Source organism: Medicago truncatula, chromosome 1, assembly GCF_003473485.1.
Source record: "Medicago truncatula cultivar Jemalong A17 chromosome 1, MtrunA17r5.0-ANR, whole genome shotgun sequence".
Classification (NCBI taxonomy): Eukaryota; Viridiplantae; Streptophyta; class Magnoliopsida; order Fabales; family Fabaceae; genus Medicago; species Medicago truncatula.
This window is the reverse complement of record NC_053042.1, coordinates 38,864,543-38,875,852: the sequence shown is the minus strand read 5'-3', so window position 1 is coordinate 38,875,852 and position 11,310 is coordinate 38,864,543. Positions and strand designations below refer to the sequence as shown.

General features: G+C 34.4%; 2 protein-coding genes across 8 annotated transcripts; one reads left to right on the top strand and one right to left on the bottom strand.

Annotated features, from left to right (window-relative positions):
• Nucleotides 1-401: 401 nt before the first annotated feature.
• Nucleotides 402-5,463, top strand: LOC25484592 (ras-related protein RABA5a). Of its 7 annotated transcripts, none has more exons than XM_024781531.2 (5): nt 402-558; nt 1,779-1,856; nt 3,430-3,522; nt 3,662-4,088; nt 4,920-5,463. In XM_024781531.2, exons 4-5 carry the CDS (start codon nt 3,749-3,751, stop codon nt 5,252-5,254), a joined length of 675 nt encoding a protein of 224 aa, XP_024637299.1. In that variant the 5' UTR covers nt 402-558; nt 1,779-1,856; nt 3,430-3,522; nt 3,662-3,748; the 3' UTR covers nt 5,255-5,463. The 7 variants fall into 7 exon arrangements, with proteins under 7 accessions (XP_024637299.1, XP_039684817.1, XP_024637304.1 ...); XM_039828883.1 differs by having other exon boundaries at nt 411-558; nt 3,461-3,522; nt 3,749-4,088; XM_024781536.2 differs by having other exon boundaries at nt 411-558; nt 3,461-3,522.
• A 1,854-nt stretch (nt 5,464-7,317) lies between these two features.
• Nucleotides 7,318-10,912, bottom strand: LOC25484591 (disease resistance protein RPM1). Its single transcript, XM_013613444.3, has 2 exons — nt 7,885-10,912; nt 7,318-7,595 (listed from the first exon to the last, which is right to left on the bottom strand). The coding sequence occupies exons 1-2, from the start codon at nt 10,670-10,672 to the stop codon at nt 7,579-7,581; spliced, it is 2,805 nt and encodes a 934-aa protein (XP_013468898.3). The 5' UTR covers nt 10,673-10,912; the 3' UTR covers nt 7,318-7,578.
• Between the last annotated feature and the right edge of the window lie 398 nt (nt 10,913-11,310).

The window sequence follows — 11,310 nt, the reverse complement described above, 5'->3', positions numbered from 1 at the left end:
CAAATAGTTTAGTGATTAACAATTCACCTAAGATAAATAACTAAGGTATCCGTGATTCAATCCCAAACCTCTGTGTGATGCCCCTTCACAATTTTTTTTTTCTCACCCATCTAAATTATGATCTTTATTAATCAATTAAAATGACCCAGTGATTTCTTTATGTGCGCTACATAATCTTAATTATTAGATTAAAAATGATTATTGTACATTAGTAGAGTGTATACACCTTAAATTATATGTTGTATTGAAAAACAATTTGTCTCAAATTATATTTTATTTTATAATATTAATAAAATATTAATGTTATTTTTCTTATTATATCTTTAACTATTTAATATTTTTTTTTGAAACAACTATTTAATGTACTTTTTAAAAAACAAAAATTCATTTATCTTTTTGGTATGATTGATTGATTGATTCTCATGATCATAAAAGTGATGCCATTAACTTTGTAAGAAAAAAAGAGAGGAGAGTAAACGAACGAAATGCACTGAAATAATTAATAGTGTAATAAGTTTTTCCCTGAGGCGCAAAGAAACGTTGAAATCACATAGAACGGTAGATCCCTTCTCTTTCTCTTTCTCTTTCTCTTTCTCATTTGATTTGTTTCGTTCTTCTTCAAACCAAATCCCTTTCCTCCTTCAATCGCATATAATCATCATCATCATTTCATATCACGGTATATATAATATTATTGAAATGTGTTCGCGTTTCATACCCCCACCCCAATTTCATTCATTAATATAATAAACTTGTCTCAACTCGATTTTGCTTTTTCATTTCTGTTATTATTATATTATTAGATTGTGTAATTCCCTAACTTGTTGCGAGTAAATACATACATACATAGTTGGATTGGATGATTTCATGTTACTGAAATTCATACATTGATTGTATATAACCATATCATCACATTCGTTCTGGACCAATGTCCGTTCATGTGGTGTCAGCTCTGTCGTAAGAGCTTGACTTTGTAACCCCGAGGGTCAGAGTTCAAATCCCATATGGGATAATGTAGAATTAGAAATGAAAGCATTAAAAAGTAAGTTGCTTTAGCATATAGAAGCATCGGTTAGGAGTGTAGATTAGATACAGGACAGTCCAATAATTTGAGATAGAGAAGGGATCAATTTCTCTCATCATTTATATATTATTAATTTCTCTCTATCTGGTCTGCCTTTTCTCTCATCTTAGGTTTAACACACTCATGATGAGTGTGTTTTATACCGTGTCGACATACTACATCAATTTTGTTGTCTCTAAATAACATATCTCAAGAAAAACATAAGCCAACCCGTTAAAAGAGGTTTGGATAGCCTATTTTTTTTTTTATAGGATATTACAGCGTCTTTTCATCCATGTAACTGACGTGACCTCACTTAATGAGAAAAGGCTTTTGTTTGTTGTTAAAGGTTTCTACATCCTTTTTAGTTTGCGAAGCAAAATTTATTTAGAGGTCCAAACTCCAAAAACCTTTGCCTTGTCCTGTTTCAAGCCCAAATGGATATAATGTCCTGGGATGTGCTAGATATAAAGCCATTTGTGTGGTTTCACTCTGTATCATAAATTTTGTGGCAAGAAGTTTGCAAACACTTTAGTCGTGTTAGTTACATGGATTACCGATACCATAGAAATCATCTCCTTTGAATCACGATTCTTGATATCGTCTTGCCTTTGGTTATATATACGGGTCTACCTGTCTTATTTAATGCTTAAAGTTGTATCCTTTTTTTGATTTCTTCGCAAGAATGATCTAATACATTTTGACATATTAACAGGGTTTGATATTATAAAGGGTCGAAGGGTAAGTTGGAGTTCAAAGGACTGAGGTTAAAACAAGGAGAAAAGTTGTTGAGGTATTGACATATGTTGACCTTACCTCCTGCAGAACTTTATATCTAGATATATCTATAAAAATAACTTATCCCAAATGACTTGGCACCTTTTAGAGATTCGACTCATGAATTATTAAACTCGCAAGTCACAGTTGTATTTGCCAACAAATGTTTTTCAGGGGACAAATAAGTTCACTCTAAAAAAACTGGTGGGTTGAGTTGTGCTAATGTTTAGAAAGCTACTGATCTTTTTCGTTTTACTTCCTTCCCTCTGCATCAAGCTTGCAGCTTCATTGATCTAACCATAACTGGGCTGTGGGAAGTGACTTTTTGCAGGCTAAAATAACTATTAACCTTAATTTGGAAATTCTTTGTGCATAAATCTCATCAACAAATTTAGCATCCATGCTTTGATTTTTGTTATGCTAGGAGAAGACTTAACAATCTGCCTTTTTTTTTTTTGCTTTCAAACTATTTTATGCGAGGAAGAAAACATAATATATAGAAAACCTTTTATCGTGTTTTAACGAAGGCTAAAAACAAGATGATGAAGCAAATATTTTTGGGGAAGTTCAATAACCTTCGTTGGAAGACTTCTGGATCGTTTGATCAATGCTTTTCCATTCCTGAAAATGTTATCAACTTATTACTGTTCATCATCTTTTGTGCTTCTTTTCTTCACATATGCAACCTCAAGGTGGAAAGGCACACAAGGAACCCATGGGTGCGAAGCCACCCTGTAATACGTTGAGGTGTTATCCGTATGCCAGGGAAAAAAATGATAGCACTAAAAGTAGCCATATGATAGAAACTGGTACCAAAATACAAATTAATATTAATTAATATTCCAATAGATTCCCAAATAATTCGAGAGTCTTGGGTCTCTCCATCCAAGAATGAGAGCTTGGTTCTCCGGTCCCCAATAAAATGCCTACTGACATTGTCCTTCAGATTCCCTATTTATCTAGTAACTGCCAAGATACGTAACTGCCTCCTAATAGATAACTGTTGCACATTAATATAATAATTGCAGGCTAATGAATAGTAACTGCCTAATAATAATAGTAGGCCTAACACCATATCCCTCTCCTCCAGAACATGATGTTTTAGATATATCATTGAAAAATTGTAAGTTGTAATTTTATGCTCTCTTAAATCTTCCCCTCACAGAATTAAAAAGGCTCTAAATTTTTCTGGTATTCACCCATCATAAACTATGGTAAATTTCGTTTGTCATCATGTGTGAGTAACATTTTGGCACTAAGGGGTGATATTATCTTTGATTTTGATATTGTAAAGTTAGATATCCCCTTATCCACTTTTTGGTCATGTTGCAAGATCTGTACTTTATTAGTGATAGTTATAAATTTATGGAAATGTATTTCAGGGAAAGATTATTTCTGATTTGATTCTCACTAGCAGTATTTTTTTTTTCTCAAGAAAGAATTATGTATTATTGAATGAAAAATTGATTCTCACTAGCTTTACTAAAACTAATAGAATAAACAGAACCTTTGCAGATAAAACTTATACCCCTCCTTCCCTTCTGGGTATAATTTTTCTACGGTTGTATACTAAAAACTGATGCTTTCAGGTATTCTGAAAAGTTTGATTCATTTGGACAGAGGTCTGGATGCTGATGGTGGATGCACTCTACTTTAGAAACACCCAACTGTTGCTTCATAAGGTATATATCATATAATCTTGAGATTTATTTTTTGGAAATTCAGTTTGTCACTCATATATGTGTTCTGTCCTCCAGCTTTCTTTTGTAGTTTTTGCACTTGTGTTTCTGATCCTTGTTCTCATCTTATCTGATATTCTAGTATTGGAGAAAGCCAGAATCCATGATGGCTGTTTATTGTTGATTTGTTTCTACCTACCGGAAAGTCAGTAACTCTTGGGACTCGCAGATGGCATTTAATAATGAAGAAGAGAAGACAGAGGATTACCTTTTCAAAATTGTCTTAATTGGTGATTCAGCTGTTGGGAAATCAAATTTACTCGCAAGATTTGCCAGGGATGAATTTTATCCTAATTCAAAGTCAACTATAGGAGTAGAGTTCCAAACTCAAAAAATGGAAATTAACGGAAAGGAAGTTAAAGCGCAGATATGGGACACAGCTGGGCAAGAGAGGTTCAGAGCTGTTACTTCTGCATATTATAGGGGTGCAGTTGGAGCACTTCTGGTATATGACATTAGCAGGCGTCAAACGTTTGATAGCATTGGTCGATGGCTTAACGAACTTCACAGTAAGAATTATAACTATCTTTGAATCTTTCTTTGCCTTGAAATTTTTCTTGTTCTTTCTATGTTTTTGAGGTAAATGATCAGGAACTGTTAATTTCTCAATAAACTTGACATTGGTACAATATAGAAAACATTTATGATACTGAAAATTAATGGCCCTTTTTGGGGAAAGTTTAATGGCCTTATAGTACTTATATGGTCCTATATGTAAATAAACAAAATTATATGCCTCTTCATTCTTTTCCTTGAGGCGATTTTATTTTGTAAATACTGAATTGCAAATTTTCATTTGAATAAACCCTCAATTTAATCTCTAAAGTTTCACTCTTTCTCCAACTTAGTTTCTAAAGTTTTTAGAAAGAGTAAGCAATCTTTGAAGTATATGGAACTCGTCACTTTAATATATGCTTTTAAGATGCTAGGGACTAACATGCCATATTTTCATATACTTAGACTAAAATGAGGGATGCCATATAAGTGTTTTTTTTTTGAAGAAGGGGATGTCATATACGTTAAGAGACTAATTATTCGCATATACTTTAGGGACTAAATTGAAGAGAGTGATACTTCAAAGGCTAATGGTTTACTCTCTTCATTTTAGGTTCTTAAGCTACTTCACCAACAGTGTAAAGTTTTATTGTGTCTTTTCATTTGAATTTGAACTTCTGCATCTTTATGCCAGTCTTGTTATTCTTCGACATACATGTACACACATATTGATGGTTGTTTTTTCCTTTTGTTTTTGCTTTGATTCAAAAACATGTACTCGCATATATTGGTGGTTGTGAATATGATGAAATGATGATTAAGTGCACTGGTGTATTATTTAACAGCTCACTCTGATATGAACGTTGTGACAATACTTGTTGGGAACAAGTCAGATCTTAAGGATGCGAGGGAGGTACCTACGACAGAAGGCAAGGCGTTAGCTGAGGCACAAGGTTTGTTCTTTATGGAGACATCAGCACTTGATTCATCAAATGTAGTTGCTGCTTTTCAAACAGTTGTAAAAGAAATCTACAACATATTAAGCCGGAAGGTTATGATGTCTCAAGAGCTCAAGAAAGACGATGCTTCCTGGATTGAAAATGGAAAGACTGTTGTTCTACAACAAGAAGGGAATCAATCAGCAGAAGGGGAGACAAAAAAGGGTTGTTGTTCGAAATAGGTTTGATAGTATAGTGACTCCAAAATTATGTTGTTATTATAAGTTATTCAACCAAACTTGAAAATGCTGCTAGGTTATTCAAGATTGATCTTAATGTTTGCTCAAAGGAATTTTGGAGTAGAAATTGTGGATGCACTTCATAATTAAAAGGATCGAAAACAAAAATGTAGCGCTGCAGTTCCATTAGTTGAACACCTGCAAAAAGTTAATTGACAGGAAAATGGAAGGGTTGGTAGGAATGAGAGGAGACGCCAAAATGTCTGAAAAATCAAATTTTCTTGCATGCTTAAACTCATAAAACTACTCCTTTTTTATTTTTATTTTTAAAATCTCCACTATTACATTTACTACTTTAAATTTTTTCAAAGTTAGACCTAACATTTTCTATTTTCATTTCCTAAAATTTGTGTTGGTTTTACTTGTTAACAAGGACAAAAAAGACTCTTACGTGAACAATAGTTTTACAAATTTTATATTTTCATTCCCGAATATTTTCAACAAATTTGCTTCTTGAATGATTATAAGAATAACTTCAAGTTAAAATCTTTTTTACGGTTCATATTTGAATTTAATGATATATTGGGCACTATAAATTAAGATGTTATTCTTAGAAATAACCCATGTCTTTTTATATTATACAAAATTCGTAGCAAATAATGAGACGCCAGAAAACTCTACCATCCCTTAAGAAAACTCTACCATCCCATTTATTTTGTTCAAGTCAATATTGAAAGAACAAGCACACAAAAAAGTATGAAGACTAAAATCAAATTCACTGCCAAAAGACATACAATGATATTAAAACAGAGAATACTACAAAGTGGATGCTAAAGAGCTAGGACCATAGATTAAAACTCATGCTGATTTTACAAGGACAAAAACTATGTGCAACTCATAGTATTAAATAGAACATATGGTCCAAACTTTGGAATCTCAAGACCATCTCACGTTATGTTCACCTTATGTGGCGTATCTTGTACAATTGATTAGACTCCCGGTTAATTTTATGGATTGTAACCGGACGAGAAGGGTGTGGTCTGCTTCTTCTCTTAATGTTTGCTCATTGAACAAGTGATTGTCAATGAACCGGAGCATGTGACTAAATCAGTCCTATAATAGGAACAAGAGATGCTTTGAAGGATATGATATTCCTGGTGCGGCTGATATGGTGTTCTGAGCACATAATTCCATTGCAAACTGAAGGCAATTTAAGTGCTCTGATTCTGCAGAGCCAAATTGTAGGCATTCCAGTTCCTAACTTCTAATGTGCGTTCGACTCCACCATCACCAAGCTGGTTTAAACTGAATATTGATGCTCCAGGCCCAGCTGGGGATGGGAGTTGGGGACTGTCTGCATTAATTTGTGATGCTGGCGGAGTAGTTGTTGAGGCGAACTCCTGTAAACGGCAGAGGCTATGGCAATGAAGGTTGGGCTGCACTTTGATAGGGTGATGGTCTTTTTAAATTTATTTACTGAATCATTCTCTCAACACCATAAAAGCACTTGTGTATGGATTCAGGAAACTCCTAGTGGTATTTCTGTTCCGCGGTTCGATTTGATGCCCACGTCCAAAAAAGAAAAACCTCTGTATGTTTTGGTATTTCTGTAATGATAAGCTTTCATTTTGCTTTGCATAATATTGCTGCAACGAGGTAAACTACTCCAATAACCATGATGGTCGGCAATAAATTTCTTTTTCCAATGAAACTCAATTGAATTTCGTACAAATTCATTCAAATTTAATTTTCCGTCTTGCAAACTTTGAGAATGAGTAACAAACACAAATAGTCTATAACACCAAAAAAAAAAAAAATCCATTCAAACATCCCCATATACCATTGAAGAAAACAAAATCCTAAACTTCGATGAAATTTAGGTTGAAGCTACCCGGTTCCTGGCCTATGTTTGCGCTATAAAATAGAAATATATAATTCAAATTCTGGTACCCAGTCACCGAATAAAATAGAAATATATAATTGTAGCATAGCACAAAGCATTGATACGGAAATGATATCGTCAACCTAATAAACCAGGTAGATACACTAGTACAGCAAATTATAAATTACATAAAACTTCAATTTTTTATTTTAAAATAGATAGAAGGGAGATCAACAGAGAATTAAGGTCTTACAATCCTTGAAAGGAAAACAACTCAAATCTGAAATAAAAAACAACAAAGTATCTTGAATCAATAACTGAGGTTCCATATACCATTATTAAAGAAAGACTACATTTTTGTTTCCACAGGGAACACACATGCCAAATCAAGAACATAAGGATGCCACTTTTGCAAAAGTCCACTTCGAGAAAACAAATTCCATCATCATCGACGCCAAAATTCTACAGATTAACAACAAATTATTACTATTGTGGAGATTAGACTGCTCAGGATGTAAGGATTCCAACCAAAAAAATCTTGAGGCACAACACAATAAAAACCTTATAATTATTAATGTAGAATAAAAAAAAAATACAAAGAATATGCCAGAAGAAAAATAAAGTGAGGCAAAATAAATAAATAAATTAGGAAAAATAAAATAAAATTTACTTTGATGACAGAACCAGAAATATTGCCAGAGGACTGCTAGCTACAATAGAGTTTTACAATTATATGGAAGAAAATGTTCACCTGTTCTCCGATTTGGATGGTTTGTGATTTCTATCTCCTTAGTCCTTAAAGTTTCGGATTGATTTTCCTCACTAAGATTAAATTCTGCAAGGGGAACATCCCAAACATTGAGAACTTCAAGCTTCTCTAAGTGTTGGATTCCAGAAGTCTTGAGGTTGGGGATCTCGAATAACTCAAACTTTTTTAGAGAATGTAATGCTCCTTTATCAATAACAATTGAATTCATGTTGGGACAGTCTCCAATGTATAGTTCCTTTAGATTTTGACAACCTCCATCATGAAAATGTAAACTTTCACCTTCATAAGCTTTGTTGATGATTGAGAGGGACAACAAGTTTGGCATGTTTTCTAGATACTTAATTGGATCATCAGTTAATAAGGAATATGCTAAATCAAACTTAACAAGATTTTTAAGTTGAGGAATCCACTCTGGAAACTTCTCCAACTTGACACATAGTTTAAGATTTCGAAGCATAGGTAGTGGAGGTGAAACCAAATGCATATCAATGACATCATGAACCATATCATATCCGCTACTTGACACAATGCGTAATTTCTCCAAGTGTCGCATCTCATTCAGTGAGGAAGATAAAGCGCTTGAATGTCTTGCCCTCACATCATTCAAGCTCAACTTCCTTAACCGCCTTAGCTTTCCCAACTCCTTAATCAACTCTATTCCACCCTTACCAATTTTCACTCCACTCAACGTTTGTAGAGATTCCATGCATCCAATAACATCCTTCAAATGAAACAAAGACATCCTGCAACCTATAAGATGGCGTAGCTGTCTAAGCTTGCTAATCTCCTTTGGTATAATGATAAAACCAAAAGCAGCTCTTAGATCCAAGGTCTCAAGATTTAGGAGAATACCAATCCATTTGGGAAATGCATATGTGTATTTTCGGGATCTATTGGAAATGCATAGGTATTTTCCGGATCTATTCTTCAAGCTTAGATATTTCAAGTGGATCAGACATCTAAAAGGTTTATAATCAACAAAACATCCGACATCTTCTAAATGAAGCACCTTCAGTGTCCTCTGCTTTTTGAATATTCTTTTCAGGATGGATTCCTCTAAATAATTTGATTTATCTGTGAAAAGAAATAGTGACCGAATATGTGAGTTTTCAATACATGCTCTGAAATCACCGGAGTTTGTTGCTATTGATAGGCGTCTGATAGTTCCACTTAAAGATGAATGATCGTCATCATTGAAATGCTTGCAAAAACTTAAATCCTCACACTTTTCAAGGATCATCATATGTATCAGATCATGAACACAACAACTTCTAGTTTTTCCATCAATGCTAACTGAGGATACTTGCACCAAACATCGACGAATCAACTCTGTTAAATATCTTTCTCCAACTTCTTCCAAAGTCTTCCCACTTTCCTCTTTCACAAACCCTTCAGCTATCCACTGTAGAATCACTCTCTTTGATTTAACTTCATAATCTTCTGGATACATTCCAAAATATAACAAACATGATTTAAGATAAAAAGGCAAATCATCATAGCTAAGACCTAAAATCTTTTTTATTCTGGTCAAATGGGAATCATTCCTTAGCTCTACAGTCATATTTTCACTAAATCTCTGCCATTCAAATGCATTTCTCCCCTTTGTAGATAAAAGACCACCAATAGTCACAATTGCTAGTGGTAAGCCCTTGCACTTCCTAGCAATTTCAAAAGCTATATCAATGAGCTCTTTTGGACAACATCCTTCCAAGTCAAATTGAAATGCCTTCTTATTGAACAAATCAATTGATTGTTCTTCAGTTAATGGTTGTAGTTCATGCACTTCAATAAATGAAGATTTCTTACAATACATGGCAACATCCTTATTTCTTGTGGTAATAAATATCTTACTACCATTTTTATTATCACTCACAACATATTCAATCTCATCCCAAAAACTTGTGTTCCATACATCATCAAACACAAAAACATACCTCTTTTTCTGCAAGTACTTTCTCAACTCAGAAATCAATGCACCTCGATCCATTTCAGTGATTCCTTTAGGAGGTTTTTCTCCTTTTTGTCCGTAAAGCTTCTCCAACATGTGTCTCGACAATACTTCAGTGTTGTATGATTGTGACACTGTGATCCATACACGACATTCAAAGTGTCCCACAACCTCTTTGCTATCAAAAACCTTTTTAGCAAGAGTGGTTTTTCCTTGCCCTCCCATCCCAACTACAGAGATGACAGTGCGCTCTACTCTTCCCTTTACCAGCCAATCAATCAATCTATTTTTGGGTTCTTGAAAGCCTACGACTTCAGCTTCATCGATGTATAAAGCAGCCATTCGTTGATCGTTCCATTTGGCGTTTTGGTTTCCTCTAAAGCTGCTAGATCCTTGGATTTGGAAACCATATCTTTCACTTCTTTCTTTGATTCCACAAACAACTGACTTGATGTCTTGAATCTCAGAAGCTATTTGACGGCGAGGAGTCATAGTTTTGGGAAAACGAGCAACCTTATGGAGTGGAGATATGCATCCAGGATCACAAGGTTGCTGCCCTACATGGATCATATAATCATCAATGACATCTTCTATACGAAAAGCCACTTCCCTAACCTGCTTCACCCACATTTTGGCTCCTTCAGTAGTGTTGTCTCCTTCAGCTGCAGCTCTTCTATCAGCATCTTCAAGGAAGGTTTGGATGCTTTCCAGTTCATATTTAATGTCTGCAAATTCTTTGTGAACACCTTTCAGTAGTTTGGTTTCTTCCGTTAACAATGGAAGCAGTTGCTTAATAGCAAAAGACACTGCCATTTCTGCCATTGTAAGATTTTTTGTTATTCTATGAGACGAAGACTACAATTTACTCGTAATTGAGACTTGTTTGGTGCAATCTGGATATGGATTTGGTGCTGTAAAGTACAACACAGTTTCAATTCAGCCATTGGATGGTTTGATAATACTATAATAGTCCCATGCCAATAAAGATCCAATGGTCACAATTCAAAACTTTGTGAAACTGTGTGTTTTACTAGAGCAGCAGATCCTGGTCCGTTGCAATCTATGTAGTTAATGGAAGTAGTTCCATTAGTTTTTTTAAAATAGACTTAATTGCACTTTTGGACCCCTATCTTTCTAAAAGTTGCGGTTATGGACCCCTAACTAATTTAAATACAAAACAGCCCCCTATATTTTGATTCTTTGGCAGTTTTGAACCCCCAAGACAAAAAAAAAAAAATTGACACGTGGCACCTCACTTAGGGTGTCACGTCAGCGTTGACCGAGTCAACAATGGACTGAGGGTCCAAAACTGCCAAAGAATCAAAACTTAGGGGGCTGTTTTGTATTTAAATTAGTTAGGGGTTCATAACCGCAACTTTTGAAAAGATAGGGGTCCAAAAGTATAATTAAGCTTTTATTTAATGAGTAATTTGAAAAGAAAAAAAAAATTGTTTTAAAAT

What these genes read in the sequence shown, in the direction of transcription:
- LOC25484592 (XM_039828883.1), top strand. Translation starts at nt 3,469, where the DNA reads ATGCTGATGGTGGATGCACTCTACTTTAGAAACACCCAACTGTTGCTT. An exon ending in CCCAACTGTTGCTTCATAAG is followed by an intron (nt 3,523 to 3,748) that starts GTATATATCATA and finishes TGGGACTCGCAG; the next exon opens with ATGGCATTTAATAATGAAGA. An exon ending in ATGGCTTAACGAACTTCACA is followed by an intron (nt 4,089 to 4,919) that starts GTAAGAATTATA and finishes ATTATTTAACAG; the next exon opens with CTCACTCTGATATGAACGTT.
- LOC25484591 (XM_013613444.3), bottom strand. Translation starts at nt 10,672, where the DNA reads ATGGCAGAAATGGCAGTGTCTTTTGCTATTAAGCAACTGCTTCCATTG.